This window comes from Athene noctua, chromosome 11 (assembly GCF_965140245.1).
Source record: "Athene noctua chromosome 11, bAthNoc1.hap1.1, whole genome shotgun sequence".
Taxonomy (NCBI): domain Eukaryota; kingdom Metazoa; phylum Chordata; class Aves; order Strigiformes; family Strigidae; genus Athene; species Athene noctua.
The window spans coordinates 21,961,010-21,982,015 of NC_134047.1; the positions used below are offsets into that span (position 1 = coordinate 21,961,010).

General features: G+C 38.3%; 1 protein-coding gene across 2 annotated transcripts in view; it reads right to left on the bottom strand.

Moving 5' to 3' along the window:
• DACH2 (dachshund family transcription factor 2) overlaps window positions 1–21,006 on the bottom strand; it is a 307,986-nt gene that overhangs the window by 38,651 nt on the left and 248,329 nt on the right. For both annotated transcript variants that reach the window (XM_074915380.1, XM_074915379.1), the window contains exons 6-7: window positions 19,350–19,485; window positions 17,426–17,506 (exon numbers count right to left, since the gene is read on the bottom strand). In XM_074915380.1, the coding sequence (XP_074771481.1) occupies window positions 17,426–17,506; window positions 19,350–19,485 (217 nt within the window). The remainder of the gene's footprint in view (window positions 1–17,425; window positions 17,507–19,349; window positions 19,486–21,006) is intronic.

The window sequence follows — 21,006 nt, forward strand, 5'->3', positions numbered from 1 at the left end:
AACTGGCCTTTACCAGGAGTCTTCCTACAAGACGTGGCTTTGCAAAGCAATTACAAAAAACTACTTGAGGAAGAGAGGGACAGCACGGATGTACCTCCCCTGGCTTGTAAGGCCAGGACTAACTCCTACAATAGCAGTGACAATGCACCAACTTTGGTTACACACCAGACTTGCACATGCGGCATGAAAAATCACCAACAAATACCGAGCCAAGGCACATAAACAGTTGTGCAGCAGCCCTGGGAACTGTGGGTCTGTATTGGGAAAAAAAGCAGAATTTTTGAGAGCAGTAGTTTTTATTTCTCATATAGTCAATCTACACAGTGCCTTTTGGACTTTTTTGTTGATCTGAACCAACTGCAGACCGTGATATTACAGAAGGCCAGTTACACTTTTCTAACTTACTTAGAAGTCACCAACAGTGTTAACATTTTCTTGGGGTGTGGTCCTTACTTAAAACGAATAAATTTTTTTAAAAAACCCACCCAAACCAGACATGTTTCTGACCTTCGAGATTTTTGTGTCAATATATGGATTTATTTGTTTCCTGTAGAAAAGAAGACATAAAGAGGAAAAAAAAGGAGGCAGACAGGGAGGCAAGGTGGGTGCTGGATAGAGCCTGAATTAGCGGGGTAAAATGTGGATAGAGGGTAACTGAAGAATGATGGTGTGTGTGGATTGGGGACATGTGTGAGTTTTGGAAAACAGCAGGTGGAGAAAAACTGGAACAGAATTATATTTAAAGGGGAGAAGTTAGAACTAGGTGAGAACAGTAAAGGAATCACACTTGGAGTGTAAAATATTGGTTTTGTCACTTAGTTTGTGCTGTGAACATGCTCAGGTTTTTCCATCCTAAGGCAGAAGCAATGGGAAATGCTGTTCATTCTTACTCTATTTCTTCACCAGAGCATTCTCCTCCTCAGATGGTAGCAGCTTTTCAGTAGCCTAGATTGTTATTATGGGACCTGGGACAACTATTTCCTCACACCGTAGAAAACACTAAGCTTATCTTTCATGTTGGAAATATCAGATCTTGTTTCCCGTGTCTTTACTCCAGGATTTTACTGACCAGATGAAAGTTAGTGACTACAAAACCCTACTCAAATCTGAATTACACTGTAAACCCCTCTTTGTTTTGTATTTGCTGTATCTGTTTTACCTGCTCACTTCTAATGTTTCTAAGCAAGAGGAAATAATAACATATTCCATCTCAAACACTGTTTCTCCAGCTGAAGGCAGCCTGTGCATTGCTCGCTCTCCATACTTTCAGCTTTCTAAAACACTTTCAGCAAAAACAGAAAGTCTAAGAGATTATGTTACTGATATTTCTGTCGTACCAAATAAGCACAAGAGTATCTTTCCAACCTTCTTTGCAGATAAAGCAGGTTACAAAGTGTGTGTGTGTATGTACAAGTCACCTTTAAAATAACTCTTCGGTGCACGTGTAATGAAGTCACCTGGACTTTCTAACACTGCCTTCACTCCTGCCTTTCCACACGATGGGCTGCGCTGCTCTACGCTGCCTAGCAGCAACCTGTGGGTCTGTGATCATACACTGGCTGCTGGTCCGGATTGCACCAGAATGGAAATGTAAGCAAAAGGCATATGAGCACATATGTTTTTATGTGAAACAGAAGCTAAACTGTGAATGTAATGCATCACCCTGCAACGAGGAGCTGTGGTAGAAGCGAGTCCTGTCCACCTTAGCTGACCCTCTCGTCACAGCCCTGCAGGCTGGGGTGCAGGCACACGGGGGCACCGATGGCTGTGCCATGGGGACTCTACACCCCACACCTGCAGAGCTCTACCCTTCTCCACATCCCAGAGCCGAGACGTACAGCGAAGACTTGTTGCCTACGAGATGCACAGTGAACTACTGGTAACACTGCAGAAGTCCCTCTTAAACATTAACATGTTTAAATAGCACTGCACGAAAAGCATCTGTTCATAAAACGTATATAAACTGCTTCTAACTCTGAGCACCCTTAATGCTATAGGGCGCTATTCTTTTGCAGACTTCTCTAAGCATACAGTGATTTTATATGTTTTTAAGCATGAATTACCTACAAAGTCAGTCCTTCTTGCCCATAAGATTTAAAATTAATTTTCAAAATGAAAATTTAAAAAGCTAAACTCTTCTGCATTTCCTTTTATGTTTGATAAGTTCACACAAAAATAGCGTCTCCTAAATTCTGACAGTTTCTTCAAGTATTTATAAAGATAGCACTTTTATAAAAACATTTAAAACCCAGCACATACTTAAATATAAAAATGCCTAACTGTATCCATAACTAAGTCTTCATTTAGTTAAAAAGTACTGATATTATCTATTATTTATTCTTCAAAGGAGAATAGTAATTAGAAAAGTTCTGCAAATTTGCACTAATGAAGCAGAAAAATCTACTATGAAGGAATGAATTTTACTAACTACCATGAAAGCAAATAAATACAAAATGTTAAAAATGTAAGTATACCTAGCCCCTTTTTAGGATTTTTATACTAGTTTATATAAAATTACTTACAGGTTATTCCTAAGTCTTTATAACAACTTGAGCTGAGCAATATAATTTTGCCACAAATTTGAACTTTTATCAATGAATTTGTATTCCACAAACACTGAAAAATACTTAAATATATCAACAAATATGCAGCAAAATTACATATTGAAAAAAATCAAATAGAGACCAAGGAGAATAAAAAGTAGATACAATGAGACAGTGGTACAGAAAGAAAAAAATATTAAGAGAATTCACACTGTACATTATTGCCACCACTTATACCAACGTAAGATTTAAGACAGCCGTTCAGTGCTGATGCGCAGGCTTAGAAGCGATGTTATTTCAAAATATGGGTACGTTAATTGGACAGGAGAAACAAACTACAGCGCCAGTCCGCAAGCGTAGGGGCTGGAGGAAGAGTCAGCATGACTCTTTTCACAGCCCCCTCCATGCAGCAGATGAATGCTGGTCCAGCCCAAGCAGTATTCAAGGCTGTCTAAAGCAACTAATGACCCTCAGTCAGTCTCTCTTTTGGTCCAGGACTGCCCAAGTCAAGTCACTGCAGTCACAGCTCGTCCTCTCTAACACACCTTCAGTGTCACAGCTGCCGAGATGAAAATGGTTGAGAGCTGTAAGTGATTCTGTGCCGCTGGCCAAACCCCTGCCTTCTGTCCCAGGGAGTGCCATGCTGCCACCGAGTGTAGCCGTGAATATTTAAACTGGAGAGCAAAACACGGCTCATAGACTAGAACTAATTACTCATTTGTCCAACAATACTGAGATGCACACAGTGGAGTTCAAAACCTTCAGCTGCAGTCAGAGTGACCACACTGCAGGCCACCACCACTGAATCTTAACAGAAACACAAAAGAGTGCTGGGATTTGAGCGTGACCCACAGACACAGAGGTTAGGCAGCCTCTTAACCAAAAACTGGCGAGGCCTTATTCTGGCTGCAAACCCACATCAATACTTTTTTTTGATCTTTATCAATTGGCACTTGAAAGGAAACCCCAAGTCCTTTTTTGTTTACATCTTTCTTCCCTTCCCCACATCCAGCATCCTTTTTTGCTGTCCTCATGAAATCTCTCTAAATCCAGGGGGAAAAAGGATGCCATTAAGAATTGCCCTACTACAGTATGTGTTAGCACCATTATATGAAATAATTGCTCCTTGGGAGATTCTAGACAGTCAATTAACCCCCAATTCACGACTCAAGTGGCAGAGCAGACACTCAATGAATAAAGGGTAGGGGTTCAATTCTCAATTAGGATGAAATTCTTTCCTTAATAGTTTAATCTTGTGGTCAATTAAATCTCCTAGTGTTGTATTAATTATTATATGAATTCTAGGCAACTTCTAATTTAGAGGTTAGTTATGGTGTACCGCAACTGGACCAGAGTCCTGGACTCAAATTCTTCAAAGCTGAAAGCCTATTCTACCTTAAGGGGAAAAATACTCTCTTCTGAAAAAAAGGACAAGGAAATGTCTTTGCATTGTGCTTTCCTAATCTGGGATGCTTTAAATGTCTCCTGTATTTTTATGCCAGAGATAAGATTGCAATTATGTCATAGATCATTAGAACTAAGTTTACTGCTGCACCACATAATCAAATCAGTCATTATATTAAAAAGGATTTCTAAGCAGATTTTTAAGGATTAATCTCATCTCCAATTGCTGAGCTCTTCTCCTATATTGTTGGGCACAGCAGCTTGGAATAGTAGCTTACTTTTCCATCTGTTAGACATATAGAGACTATCAGTTTGTGAAGTACTTTCTTGGTACTCTTTTTGGTAGAATAAAGTCCTGGATTTCCTCGGGGAAGCAAAGGACATATGCTGATGCTCTATGGTTTCTGAGTTGCTGCAGAGATGAATTCTTCTTGGCCAGCTTTCTGTTGAGTAGGTGCTGGAATCATATAAAACAGCAACTTGTGAAAAAAAAAAGTAAAATGGTGAGTTCCCTGGCCAAATCAGTGATCTTTTTTCAACTAATTATTTTTCTTGCTCAAAATGAAGACAGTTTGTCTTTGAAAAGACTGTCTATCATTAAAAAAGAAAAGTATTGAAAGTTTTTGAAGCAACTATAACAGATGTCATAGTAGTTGAAAGTACAATTAGAAAGCACAACGCCGCAGAAATAAAACTTCAAACAAAAGCGGAAAGAGTTCTTTGTGCACATCAATAATTTAGAATGATTTAAGAACTGTTTTATAGATGCAAGTGGAGCTCTTTCTGTCTATATATAAATTGAATGTGGTCTTTATAGGCAAACAAAAAGGGGATACAATCCTTTTAAATTATTTTTAGGATAATTGTTTCCACAACAAACATCATTATTTATCAGTTTTGAAAAGAAGCCAACTGCTAACATTTGAAATGCACAAATCTTGGCACACAACATAGAAAATGGTAATCTCCCCCCTTTTCAAAAGTAGTTTTGCATTTATTTTACACGTTTGTCGAGTTTTTATCTCAAAGCCCATGCAGTGTTACCTATTTCTATCAGAAATCATTATATTTTATTTCTGATCACCTTCCCGTAGCTAATTTGGTAACTCAGGAAAGGAAACATTTATTGCTACCAGATGCTGTTACCTTCCTGCTCGCTCATGTATTACTATAAATTGATTCAACAGCCTGGAAAACAAGGTTTAAATATGTATTATTTCGCCTTCTGGATTTCTTCCGTTCTAATCTTTCTTTTTAGATAAACAGTCTCATTTTAGTGATGCAAACGTTCTAAATCTATGCGACAGCTACTTATCAGCCGGGATGTGTCCGTAAGACCTGAGATAGTCTGTGTGCTACAGGCAGTTCAGCCGCATTAGCAGCAGGCTCCCACTGAGGCGTACCCCATTTCTGACGTATTAATTCCTCCAGGAGGGCACTGTGGGACTGCACGACCGGGCTGCACTACTGTGTCCCTTTGCTAGCAGTAATTTCTTGAGGGGACGCGTTGCACTGCAGGCACAACCAATGAACCTGTTTCTCTGAAGGCTGGGACATGAATTGGCCTGATCACCTTCTCTAACGACTGCAGAATTGTGAAGGAACGAGTCAAATCTTTGAAAGAGACACTTCAACATTTTTCTTTATAGATTTTTAACGGAGACCTGGAATAGCCCATGGAAGAGGTTGAAGAGGCTGCTCTGAACCTGAAGACCTCTGTTTCTATATTTCTCTTTACCGTTACTTCCGTAAGTGAACTTTAAGTAAATTATCTATTCTGTATTTGAAATAAGTGCATTGCTTTTTCTCTGTTCCCTTTTGTTCTGAGGTAAAACTCCACCTACACTAAAATGCGATTTTGATGATAGGCAGTTTCGTGTATAGAGAGACGAGATTTTCCTTTTCAGATGAGAAGGAAGATGTGGCAATAAATGAAAGTCCTTAAGGCTGTAAAACCTTCCTAAGAGGAAATGGGAGCAGACATTTTTGTAGAGTCACAGAAGAGAAACCAGTTCCTCAGCAGCTTCCACTTACGCGTTTGATCATCAGAACACAATTTCATTCAAGTCAACCAGAACACAAAAGGGGAGGCCCCAACCCAGCTACGCTGCTGCTTCCTACAGCCTGAGACTCCATGCACTGCCTCTGAGACACTGGAACACAAACGTGAAAAAAATCTAGAAAACTACAAATTTCAAATGTTGAGACTTCAGTTATCTGTCATTAAAATTCATTAACCCACATACCTTTGCGGGTTAGCCCTCATTGCTAGAAAAAAAACCCCAAAATTCTGTCAATTTAGCTACAACTATTACAGAATGATCATCATCCTTTTCAGATACTTGGGACCATTTAGCTTCAGCATTTTATGCGATTGATGATATATGAGCTGCTAGTTGTGTAAAATTACAACTCCAGCCTGATTTATAATATATTTAATATATGCTATATAGGCAGTGATGTTTACAAAACACTAATCCTAAAATAGGGTGCTGAAAAATTATGGTGGATATTAGAGAGAATTCTTATTATGAATAAGACTATAATCTAGAAGTGCCTGACTTATTTTCTGCTGAGATTTCAACATGTGTGTATAGAGAGAGATTAGTAATGAATGTTATTGAAACAATAAAACTATCTCCCAGGAACTCACAGAATAGTTTTTCTTTTTCAAAATATCAAAAGCTTCGCACAAAGAAACAAAGGAATTGCGGCACAATAGAAGCATTATTATTGTTATTATTTTACAAAAATACTATGCTTTCCTTAAAATACACTGGCTAAAAGTAAATTCAGTATATAGAAATATACTCTTTTTATAGAGTAATTTCAAGCTCTCCTTTCTATCTAAATCCCTTCTGCCTGTAATGCTGTAGGCTATATGACAATAATGTCAAAAGTCAAACAGCAACTCTGGTGACTCCTCCTTTAATATGTGAATTTCTCCACACTTTTGCCTGGAGGGCACCTTCATTACAATCACTTTATAGATTTTAAAACTAACAACAACAAGACAACAATAAACAAATACAGGCCAATCTTCTAAGTGACAGCATCTAAAATGTCTCCAAAGGTCTCAGATGTATAAATAACATGTTATTTTATGAGCAATTCATATTTTCTGACTTCTGTGAATAGACATGTGCACACATATTCCATTTTCTGCTCCAGCTCAGCCATCTACCAGAGATGCTCCATCCTCCAACATATTCTACATCAAAAAGGTATCTTCTACCACACCAGAAGAGGCACTCCACTGATCTGTCATTAAAAATTTTACAGTTCTGTATCCCCTCACTGACAGCACTCACCCAAATAAGCCATGGGATATGTCAGGAAATTCACACAAGCCAAGCCTAGCTATCAAAATATTTCACAGCAGTCCAGGTGACGGATAAAATAGACAGATTCAAAACTTTACAATGTTTTATAGATTATAACATCTCAAAATACACCTGGAAGGAGAATTTTATTTATTAAACTACTTGTTAAAGCCTATCATATTCTGTCAAATAGAAGAAAAATCTGCTTTCGAAACTACTGTCACACTGACTACAAAATAAAAGAATAAATCACTTGGTATTTTGAGAGCAACATGCAACAGCCAAGCATGACCAAAGAAACAAGTGTGCCTGGGGAATAATCACTGACTTTCTAGCTTTGTACTCATTTGTCTTAAATTTGAGAACTCTAACGGCTGAAAGTTTAAAGTGTAAGTGAGCCTGTGTATGAGCAATAAAAACTTTTGGGAAAATTATACATTTTTAACAGTTACGAACATGGTTAAGCATTACAAATACATCACAAATTAACAACATCTCAAAATAACTTAGGAGTCCAACTTCTACTTTTAAAAGTGGCTCAATTACTTTGGGGCTGATTTTCACAGGTATTCATGCAAACTACAGTTATGGAAATGGGAGTGATGCCTCAAAATCTCTCAGAGGTCTGATCCTTCAAGCTAAAGCTGCGAAGGCACTTGGTGTCATCATGCTGGGCACAGATGTGTTGATGAGACATTGACGAGGTATGTAAAAGAAACAACAGCCCATCTCACAGCTGCCTTTAGCCTTCTAAATTTATGCCCAAGGTCCCTCTGGCCACATGTATGTTGGCTGTGGAGCTTAGTTTGGGTCCTCTATGGAGGATCTGAGCTAGGCTGTAAGCCCAGTAATGACAGTACTCACTGGCTGATGGTCTCACAAGCCCCAACTGGAGTGGCCACTTGAGAGACAAGAGTCCCATTTTCAAACAATCAGATTATTGGTTTGGGATCATTTAGTAAAGGAGTTTGGGGAGGGGAGAAAAGCCACAAAGCAGCTCAACAGTACAGCTGATAATGCAGCAGGCCAAGGGACCTAGTTAAGGAGCCTGCTCTTATGAATATTTAATCACCCAGATGAAGTGGAACGGCTTTAACTGGAGATAGTGTGATAGATGGGATGCAGAGACACAGCAGCCTGAAAGAGGCTTCACTTCGGAGAGAAGGTTCAATCTCCTGCTGCAAATTAAGGAGTTTTGAGAAGGAAGTTTACTTCCCACAGAGTATCCCGACAGCTGGGGCATCCCAAATACAGCAAGACACAGGTGTCTCTCCTTCCATCTTTTTATCAGTCCTAAGTACCTGCTACAAGAAGAATGTTCACAGCTGGAAATCTTCAGCAAATGTAAGCACTCGCCTCCCATCTCACAGCAGGCACCAGCCTCTGAGAGTGACCCGGCAGCCCCTCTCGTGGGCACCTCCCTGCACTTGCCAGCTCACCGAGATGGGTACTGATAAAATGTTACTGCTAGTGTAAGAATGATTATGTCCTCCTTGTTATTCTCATTCTGTGATTCCATAATTTGCTGGATTGTATAATGACTGTATAATGATAATCTCACAATCAGTCATTTAAGGTTTCCTTATCCTTTTGGCAAATACATTGCTCCTGTGATTGAGGTAAGCTGAGAGGAAAAGCAGGGAGACATTTCAGAAACATGACAACTCCTTGACTATTTTGCACATTGTTTTCCCCACTAAATTCATTTATGGAGAATATATAGAATAATGACATGAATATGAAAAACATCTTGAATACAGTCTAGAACAAATAAAAGGAACAAAACAAGGTTTCCAGACACGCTCCTATGTATGTGTGGGTTTTTGTGTGAGAACAGTAGGGGTTTGGGTAACATACATAATATGCACTTCATTTACTTGCTGATTCTTACGCTATCTCACCCATGCATCTACCTGCTATGGTATTGATAAAAATCATTAAAACAACATCACAACATTAATACTAAGCTTATTCAAAAGTGCCGGGAGTTTCATGGAAAGAATTCAAAATAGACCATTTTTCTTCGCAATAAAGTGCTTATTTTAAAATAGTTGAAAGTATATTAATTAACTGCTCACTACTGTGGTCTCCCACTCTTGCAGATACAATGCTTCATTTCCAAAGTAGAGATGATAATATGAAAAATCTATTAGTAGAACTGTCCACCCCCAGACGTAAGCATGGCTGTAATAAACAAATATCTAGCACAGTAAATAGTGCTGTAGTGGTGCCCTCTGCCCCAACAATCGAACATGAAATCTGATTTCCTTGAAATTACAGCCTGAGCTGGCTGTGGTCCGGACCTCCTCATGTTCTGCAGCCCCAGTGGCTTCTGAGTTCAGTATCTGGGTCATATCAGCTCTGCTAACAAGATATCATGTAACTTTATCGATGTAATTCAATGCAATGTCTGAAATATAATGAAGAACACACTTATTCTGGTTTCATGACTCCCTATTTCAAGAGGATCACCTTTTTTCTACTTCCAATCTGAGGTCAGTTCACTATCTTATATGTCCACTAAGGATTTATTACTTTTTATTATCAGGGATATTTGTTCTAATGCAGCATGTACACACTTTGGAGATGCACATAAACGTATGTTTTTGTCCTCAGCCTTCCTGTCACCAGAAACCTCTGGGCAGCAAGACCTCCCCAATAAGGGAAACAGTGTTCTTAATTGCCACCTTAACGTGACTTTACACAGAAGGCAGAGACACTCCACAGAGCGATCTTAAGATATTCAAAAGACCAAACGAGAAAAAAGTCTTGAATACATAAAAATGCTACACAAAATAGGATCCACCTGTGCTAGGTATGCTCCAAGGCTTCTCCATGACTTGTGCTTTCCTAAGGCCGCTGGCCCAGGAGCACGGACATGCAGAGCATCCCCCTGCAAGCCCCTGCAGCTCTCGAGTTGTCTTCTCCACATTTAGGTTACATAAAGCAAAGTGATGCTATAAAGCCTGGATTTGCTCTTTGACAGGAGCACACGCTGCTGTCACCATCAAAAGCATTTTTGGTCCGCTCTGTTCTTGACTGAAACAAAGGTTCTGGAGCCAGGGCCACGGCTGTGACTCTGTCACTTGGTATTTCACTGATACGTACCATCCATCTGTGGCAAATGTGACAAACTCTCAAGCCTAACCCTTAGAAAAGAAACCTCTATGTGATGAAGTGCAGCTTCTATGAATTTCTTGAATGTCTTTCTCAGGCACAAATATTGCAAAACTTTCAAAATTCCCAATTAATGATTTTTGTTATTAGTTTAAACCTATCTGTTCACTTACTTTGGCTTAAATCAAAAGCATGAAATATGCCAAAAATGCATTTTCTGATAACAGACACCTGTACTGAAAGCAGATACTGATGGCTTCTAAGTAGCTTCCTAGTAAAGAAGTGTTTGATGGTAGTCTTTGCTGTCCTTGCTAAAAATGACATTTTTTCTAGTAATATTAACTGTAAAAACAAAAATTTCAAGCGGTGACAGTCTAAGACTTACTGGATGAGCTCAAACAGAGAAGAACCTATTCCTTCCCTCCACGATTACGTGGTTACACACTTGGGCACACAAATGCACACTGAGAGTTTCTCAGGAGCAGGTTTGGTGCTTAGGGCTGGCTCAGAGCACAGGCAGGGAGAGGCTGAACCCCTCCCACAGCATTCCTAGAGATCTCAAGGATTCCTGTAACATGAGAAAACCATTCAGCGACCTTTCAGGATGCATATTTTTCAGATGTTACTGCTCATAATGAGGACTGAAGGCAAACTTATTACATAACTCACAGACATTAAGAATGTCATCAACTGCAGTTTTCAGGTTAATGACTTTGCATCAGAGGTATTATGAATCAGAGAATTCAAAGGGTCAGTTTTAATACAAGTGCTAACTCTAAGGAAAAGATCCCTGGGCCTAATCCAAAAGCTTTCTTAGGTCACTGGGTGCCAATCAGCAATTTTTCTCCCCTTTTCATGCCTTTCAAATCTAATATACCTCAGTAAGACAGACCTACCTAACACTCAATTCACAGTACTGGAAGAAAATTGGAAATGGTAAACTCTGAAGAGACAACCTGACTTTGAGAGTAGCTACCTTATTTTCATTTTATTTTGTTCTTATTTGCCTATTTTATTCCACAGATTTACATGAATACCTTACGAAAAAATTTGGTCAAAAGCCTTTTCAGTAAAGAAAATTTCATTATTAGAGCACATATATAGAGACTTATAATTTGTAGCATTTAGAAAGCAATACATTAAAGTCACTGAAATCTAATAAATAAAACATATTAATAAATTATATATCAATGCAAGAAACTGTCTTGGTCCATCTGCTAAGATAATTATGAAGCAGGTATTTCACTCTTCCAACAAAATGCACCCTTAAAACTGATTCTGCAGATAAAGATCAAATATAAACTTAATGTAAAAGACGTGACCTTGGAATACTTCAATAATATCTCTTGCATAACTGCCCTTGTGTTTATAAACATTTGAGCCATGGTTAAACAAAATCATAATAAGTGTAGACACTTCAAAAATTAAAGCTTTACTATTACTTTCTATTTATATATTGTGAATCTAAGTGTTAATAAGAGTTTGCCTTGGTTTCATGGGTTTGGGTTGGGTTTTTCTTTTTGATTGACTGATGAAAGATCACATCTACTGTTAGGCCACTATTTTAACAGTTGTCAGTTCACTTGCGGGTTAAATTTAACAACAAAAAAAAACTTGTGGAAAAAGCCTTTACCCAGAATAGAGCACTGTTCTTCTTATCTTTCAGTATTCTCAGAAGACAGAAAATGTAAAAATACCGCTGAATTTTCCAATGAACATTTGCACTGCGCATGTCACAAGGTTTATGGAAAAAGAAACCCTTGCAACCTTTAAACCCATCTATTAGTGCATCCACTGCTTATGGAATGACACCTGGGTCTCTAATATACACACTTAGATACTAAAAGGAACATGACTTCACTTCTAATTTGGGGAGTTTTTCACGTATCTCAAGAGGAGATTCATGAGCACATTTGTGAAGAAAATGGCGCTTTTTTCTCATTATATCTTTAACATGCAAGTATTGATATGTCAAAGAAACAGCATGGTGAACATTTGAAGTGTTGGCACCTATCGTACACTTTGTATACACGCTGTGTGGTACAGCTTCATACTCTTAGTTCTCTTATTCCTTGCACTCTCCATCTGGATGCTTTCAGATTAATTGTTGGAAAAGTCCTCTCTCTGGAGGACACCCCCAGCTCTGAGGCCTGTTGCTGTTTCAGGTGTTCTGCACCTGCTCGTTCTCCTCCCCTCACACCGTGAGTAACCCAGTCTTTTGGCAATGATTAATTTAAACAGCATAAAACCTCTTTTCCGCTAATGAAATACAATAAATAAATATAGTTATTCTTTCATTACCGCAGTCTCTGGCCGTCTGAAAATATTTCACTCAGCTGACAGAAATGATGCAAAATTCCCATTTCCTTGAAGTAATAAAGGGAAAGGTGTTCTTTAATAAAACAAAAAAGGGATAGCTGCCAGATGCAGAGTTTTGGAGACTACTGGAAACATGAGACTTAGCCATCGAGTCCAGATTAGTGCTCTGAAGATGGAGACCCAACTGGGCTCACAGAGGGTAGCATCACCACGGAGCAGCTCTGGGAAATTCAGTGCAAATCACTTTCTCAACAGATACAATCTTTATTTTTACACAAGGACTGCCTTTTTTTTTTTTATTATTTTACTCAAAGACTTAACAATATCGGAAGATACTGGTCATTTATGAATTTTTCCTATGAAATTTTACTCTGGTTCCCTTAGGGTGGAGCGTGACTCCAGCACCTCAAACACTCATGTGAAGGCCTGGTCAAAGCACACCGGGTGCCCCGGGGTCCTGCTTGTCCCCTGCTAAGATCAGAGCTGAGGGGCAGGGCTGGCACGTGCAGGCTCTCACCATGGCTCCGGGCAGGCTGCTGGTCCAGAACAGGCAGCACTTGCGCAGCCCGTGAGTGTGTGCCACTCCTGTCTGGAGCAATAACCAGTACCACGAACTGGGGGAGCAATCTTCCAAAACACTATGGGAACAGGCTTTGGCCAGAGCCTGAAGACATCACAAACATTCCCATCGATTTCACCAGGGCAAGAGGTGGGCCACAGCCTTTTATTACTCCATCCTACACGAGGAGTTTGAAATATTTCTTGTCATGCAGTCAAACAGAATAATTGTACCAGCATTTAAATCCAACCGGAAGGCATGGCCAAATTCTTTTCTGGCTTGTTTAACCTTCCTAATGCCAGAATTCATATGGAGGTTTCTATAAAGCCCATACAGGGCTGTGTCGAACACAATCCTTTCCCATACAATAGAGAGTTTTTCCAGGATATATAGCGAAGCAGATGAATTTAAAATTTAGTTTCTGTGAGCAGTTGCGCAGGCAAAATGTAACTGCTTAAAACCAGACATAGCAAGTAAGCAGAATCAGGAAGAATTTGTGTTTCCATTTCTGTAAACATTTGGGGCTATGTTCTGCGGGGGATTTTCTGTTTCCTTTCAGCAGGGATTTCAAAATAAAGTACAGATTACTCCTCATATGGTTCTCACTCACACCCTGACATGGATGCACTGGCAAAATGCTTGGGCGCCATAATGGTTAAAGACATTTGACAAAAATATAATAATGTATTTTATATTAAAAAAAACAACTGCAAGCCTATAAAGATGTTTGACTTTGTTGTCTGCTAATGTTAAGCCTGACCATAATTCAAAAAAAGGTGACGAAAGGATGCAGAGTAATTGAGATTTTATTGCATTTCTCCTTCAGAAAGCTTAAAGGTATGGTCTGAAACTCGGCTCTAACTCCTCTGCATCGAGACAGACACCAGTTCTGTCAATTCTGCCCCACCAAGCAAACAGCTCAACATAATTGGAACAACCTCAAATTAACTATCTTTTAAAGAAAAACTGTTAACCAATATTCTCTTCAGCCCTAATTACCTTGAAATTACTTTGATGAGAACAAAGGAGCACACTTTTGTCTGGTGCTGAAATGACTTAAAATGGGACATGAAAAACAAAAACTGTGTATCCTGCAGGATATCGTAGTGTTTGCCTATAATCATTACAAAAACTTTCGTTGTTTTTTTATGCTAGGATTTCACATAAGTAGTACTACCGCTAAATTTTACTTTATTTTTATTCGTTGCTATCTTCATTGTTACAGAGCGCTCAGATTTGTAAAGTTGTATCAAGGTGTACAACACAAAGACGTGTTCAATATATGCCTTCAATAATTTCTTTGTTGTTTGAAAACTTCCAACTTACAGCAAAGCTGGCATTTTATGGCCTGCAGAGCTATAAATCATTTTTAAAATCATGATGATATTACTCAAAACAGATGTGAAAACATATGTTTGCCACGGTTGTATAAACCGCTTACTTGTCATACTTAATAAATGTTGATACTTTTATTTTAACTACATTCCTTCTTAATAACTTTGAAAATCTTTTCCATGGTAAATATATTTTGCCTTGGTAAAAGTAATGGCAGGTTTTGAAAAACAAAGCTTGTTCTGTATACAAATTACATGTATGGTTTTTGCTGAGCAACTCAGCACAGATCACACTCTTCAGTGACTGTCCACATCTGACTATGAAGAACATTCAACAGATTTAAGGTGCATCAGAGCCCCAAATAAGTATACACAAGAGAGCTGTAATAGTGTAAGGAACAAAGAATCTATACAGGAGCGAGACAAATCACAAGCCTTGTATGGGGTGACAGAAAGGCCCAGCACACACAGGCTGGAGATTTTCAGAAGCAGAGTTTTGACTCTGTCCTACTGGTGCAGTCCCTCAATTACTGGGTGCTTGTATCTTATAAAACAGAGATTCCTACAGGAACTGTCATACAGGTCTGTCACACTGCCAAATGCAAAATCAGCTTGAGACTTGGAAATACAATGCTGGTGCCTTGAAAATTTCAGCACTTGTCCCACTATAATGTCATCAAAATGTTTCAGTTCTGAAGCTGTGGGTTTCCTTGAAAATTACATCTCTACTTGACAAAAAGGAGTAATTTCTTCTTATGTTTTCAGAGAAAAACTTCACCTGTGCAGACCAAGTAGAAAACTAGAAACTTTATCTTTAAAATGATAAGTTAAAATGTCTCATCATTTTGAACTACTTTTTTCTGATGCAGATGAATCTCTGAACACTAAGTTCATCCTAAAAAAAATCCCATAAGGGCACGCAGAAGCAACACATGCATAGACATATTCCCCAGTACATAATCAATTAAAGAAAGATAATACTATGCAAAAATGTAGACTAGGAAATGAAAAAAACTCTATCCAACTTTAATCTTAAGGTGAATTATGGTACACAAAATGTTAGCATCAGATCTTTGTGATTTTGTACATGTTACAAGGAACATTCAATGATCACAGGAGCCTGGGAATTGGATTCACAGGTGGTGGGGTTTAAATTATTTTCACGCTTTTTGGTATTTCTGAATTGTCTTTTCTGATTCTTAAACTGTACCTCCCTTCATCCATCCTGAGTGACAGAACTGCTACTACCAGTAACTACATGATTTGCATCTTCAAACCCCATGGGATATTGAATTGTTCTGCGGAAAAATGGCTAAACATGTGGCAAGAAACCATGCACAGTTCAACAAAATTAAAATCAACTACACTTTCAGATTTAAACACTCACCTATGTAATTACTACAGAAATACAATTTCTTAATCTTAGGAATGAAAGTATGGGTTGATAACTGTTTAGCCTCTGGTGTTGGTTCATAAATGCTAACAGGAGTCAAGAGAGAAGGATTTAAGCGTGATGATCCAGACAGAAAATTATCTCAGAATGGCACAAAAAGGCTCTTTTAGGGTTCATAAGGAAAGTGCTTAAATGCCCAGAGAAACGAGTGAATAGAAAACATTTTCTGCTTTCAAGAAGAGAGAAAGTTGAATATGAAAATACAAAATATGAAGAAGTAGTTTCAGGCTCTTACCCATGACTGGATCAGTCAGATGTCTATGGAAAGAGCTGATCATACAAAATCATGAATCTGCTCAGTTTTATATAACTCTGGAATCACAGGGCACATGGAGCCTCCAAATTCTCTTTTGAGAATTATAACACATAAAATTGTCTATATCCATCTTTTAGTTATCTCAGAAAATACATTAAAATCACATCAAAATATAAATCAGTTTGTGTTTTCATTTATGATCACATGTTCATATTTACAGCAGGATTATAAGTACATTTAGCTTATGTTGCCTCCTCTTTTGGTCACTTCCTTCTCTTTCTTTTCCTTCATATCTTTTTCACTCCAAAAACTTAACATCTCCCTCAGTATACGCCTCTGCATGATTTTTCCAGTATCCACTTACCTTCAGCTTTTATTTCTAAACTATCTCCCATCTTCATTTTTTTGCAGGCACTCATTTTGTATGATCCTTTCTGTACGTACTGCCAAAATAAACCTCTCGCTTATTAATACGATTTTTTAAATTTTTTTGTTTTATTTGCAACAAACCAAAATGGCTGCTTCCTTGATGTGCAGCCACATGCTCTCTGCCACTAAAACACTTCCCCAGGGCTTACCTGCACACACCAAAGTATTCCCTTGCTTTCTCTAGTGCCCAACAAGCACTGCAGGGGGAACTGAGCAGAGGTAGCACTTCCCTGCCTACAGGACAATCCCTACAAGTCAAACATCGCTCCTTCCCTTGCTGCCTTTCACTTGTGAGCTCATGTAATATTATTAGACACAAAAAATAGCTTATTTCCCTCACCTACGTACCAGCATTAGCGTAGTCTGCACACACATCCCCTGGAGGCAAAGAAACAATACCATGTGACTAATCAAATATTTGCTAGGAACTTCATAAATAATTGAGTCAAAAGACCGGCAAAATATTAGCCCCATACTATATAAACAGAGAGAAGCAAAGATCTGATTGTTTACACTTCCTAAGAACGCCATGTAAATTCACTGGATACATTATTCATTGCAATTAGGCACTTAGCCCTCTTAAATTTATAATATAATGCCACTGCATAAGCAGAATACTAGAAAAAGGAATAAAACACATAGTAAGTGTAATTAAATGCCTGAGATGAAAAACAGTCTGTAGTTTTACCTTTCTCCTTTTGTATTTTTTTTAGGCTGGTCCCAGTTTCTTGATCAATGAGTTCTCCTTCCCTGCTGTTGGTCAGCATAGCTAAAAAAATCAGAGTGCACAGCTATATTACACTGTCAGTAAAAAGAGTCAGAAGAGAGGAAAATATTAAATTGTATTTCCTCTTTGTCAATATTTTGGCATTTTAACACTTATTTCTACTATGTAAGTTCTAAAGCAATTGACCATTTTTGGTCTCTGTAATCAACTTTCACTGCCCCAGTTCAGCACTTAGAGCCAAGTAAAATATACAGCAAAAGCAAATTTGCCCAAGTTGATTTAAACAAAGATCCCAAGATAGAACCCAAATCACTACAGAGATTAATATGATTTCTTATGAAATGTTCAAATTAACTAATTAGAAAAGTACTTCACAGAAATAATTTTCGGGAAAAATACATCTAAGGATTTAGGTGTTAGTAATTGTCTATAAAGCAGAAAGTTTAACAAAAAATACAGATTGACAGATAGTAACCCAAATTGATGGGACAACAGTGAAAAAACAATACACTGTAGTGCTAAAAAAATTTACTTAACACCTGCAAGATCAGTGAGAGGTGTTAAATTTATGATTTCAGGATGCCCATTCTCTTATCTGATTAAAACATTTCCTTCTCTGCAATTAACCAATTAAAGAATTTAACGTTATTCCAGTGAGGACACTTGTTAAAAACTTCATCACTGTACTGTAAGGAAAGTTTGGGGTTTTTTAAACTGCAGAAGTAAAAAAAATATTTTTATATATAGATACAAAGTATATATACATATCTTTACAACAGTAAGCACTAAACTTCAACACAGAGAAATGTTCTGTTCAACATCAATAAAACTTAAGTTTTCTTTAAAAACCTTCAGCACCATTTTGGAGCCCAGATGCTTGCAGTGTGTGCTACTGCTATTAATAAAACAAGTTACAGTAGCTTCCAAAAGCTGCAGTGAGGACAAAAGTCCCTTTTTCAATGCTGCTATAGGAAGTTACATTTCCCAAATATTTCTAGCCCTGTTTTACATATGAAAAAGCTGAGGGGAATCTACTTTCTAGTCTCTGCCCTGTGTGTGCAAACGTTTAGATAAAGCAGTTCAGGTTCTATTGACTAGTTTGTGTAGAGCCAACTGCGCTGTGCAGCGTCACAGCGCTGGTGCATGGACCACAGTCAAAACTGCAAAATCCCAGCGAGCAGCTGAGTAGTTATTTGATTGGAGTGAAGTCTACACTGACTTACACGGACTGCACTGTTTTTATAGTTTAAATCTAGCTCAGCAATGCCTGCATGGGCTCCAGTCACTGTGAAGACAACAGTGTTGACATACACTGATGTGATGTTAATTGACTTGCCCTACATCCCTCTTAGAAGCACCAAGAATAGGACCTAAACTTCCTCTAAACTGAATTAGCATTTAAACACAAGATCAGCAGTGCACAGGCTGTGAAAGCTGTGGTGGAGACAAAAAGAATCAGAAAGCCCTCAGTCTGGTGGTGATGAGGGGACATGTGGGCATGAGGAGGTTTTCGGAATGGAAAAGCCATCATATTATCTGTGACTTTTCTGACATACATACAAAGAAGAAGATACCGTGCTACTTTTCAATTCTAGGTGCCTTCAGAGGCACCTTCTTACTCCAGCATGTGAGAGAAGATGGTTGTACCAGAGAAGGGGTGGATATGTTCTGTGCCGAGGTGAACATTGGCACAGAATGGATCTGAGCTGCTGGGCTCTGCATAGTGATAAACCTAATAAAACAAACTATAGTGATGAACTTTCTGCGGTTTTTTTTCAGCAAGTGCTTTCCTGAGTTTCTCAGCAAAGAAATTTTTGCCTCAATGAACTTCTAAAATTCTTGAGGCCAATAACTGTGAAGGGGTGTGAGGCTGCAGAGGACTAACCAATTCTGTCTGGTGTGTTGTCCAACTGGGACGGCGAGCTGGATACGCTGCTGCTCTGATGGGAGGAAGCGTGGCTCCCAGGCCGCTGACTGTCTTCTAGAGACGGAGCTGGAGAAGGGCTGTCTTGAATCCTTTCCTTGAAACAGAAATAAAACAAGGTCTGTGCAATTTGATTCATGAACTTCACTGAAGTTCAATGAAAAAAAAAATGAAGTTGGCTAAAACAGCAATAACAAATGGTCTTTCCAAGATAAATAGCGAACAGAATTCACATCGAGAGAGCAGTATATTCTTCTAGAGCCAAAAAAAGTACAGCCTTCTACATGCAATGTATCTGGGCACAGCTTTTCATCCTTTGTGTCATGACAGCATTTGCCACCTCTCTTTTTTTTTCTTGGTAACTTTTTATTTTCTACTTTTTCACACATAGGAACATAAAGTATGTTCTTCCATGTTGTTTTCACAAACTATTTTTAATCTACGGATAGTAAAATTGACATATATGAGTCGCATTTCAAGTAAACAGTTTAGATTTGGACTGAACTGTCACTAAATGCGGTTGAATTTGTAAACTCGCTAGAATCTGTACCTGAATAAATTACATCCGTATCTTCTCAGGGTAGCGTGCAGACAAATTTAAAAACCTGTGGTACTGATAAGAATTTTACTTTTGCATGAAAAGCACCACTGGCTAACAAAAATAAGAATGTGCTTGGAAATTCTTACGTGTACATTTGCACACAAAACTTTGACATTAACCTCTAATTTAAATATACATAATATTCTGGGGAAGGAGAAAAAAGAAATTATAAAAATTTAGAAAAATTAAATTCTACAGTTCCGTGTATCTACACTTGCAGATTGCCTGAAGATACCATGGAATTTTCATCAGTAAAACCCTTTAGGAACAGGTTAGACAAAGCGTGGCATAAGTAATAATTCATCCTGTCTTGAGGAAGACAAGAGATTACCGGACCATTTGAGATCCCTTCCAACCCAGTGATTCCACACATATAATTTTTCTGGATTAATTCACAACTCCAGTATCCTTCATTCCTGTTCCCACAACCAGTAAAAAGTAAGAAACTTCTAAAGGGGACAGATCATGGCCTGAGATAGTGCAGATATTCTTACCTTAAAATCCCTCTGTGTTTTAAACCCTCTATTACAAGTCCTTGAAAGAGTAGATCCACACTAACAAGGTGATGCTTGAATTTACAAAATTCCAGAAACTGCATCTTCGGAGTTGCCCTCATTCCTAGCAATTGGCTGTCCCCTCAGATTTGAAATGTAACTCTCTTTTTTTCAAGAAGGGAGATCCTCTTGCCCCCACCCCATTAAACAAATCACAATTACAGTGTAATCTGGGGAATCTGTAATTTTTCTACCTTTCTAACCTATTCTCAAAGATTTTTCATTAGGAGTATGCAACCTGGCTACTGGGTGGCAATTCACCGTGTGCTTTTGAAAATAAACTAGAGAGCATCTGAACTTTTAATGCCATTTTTGCTAGACAGTATCCTAGATCAATAATACAGTTTTAGGAAGGGAATTGTAGATTCTAATAGTTTCTCCATTATAAAGAGCTAACATAATAGCTTCTGTTCATAACCTATTGAGGCAATTCATTGACAGCACTGGCAGTAAGTGATATTTT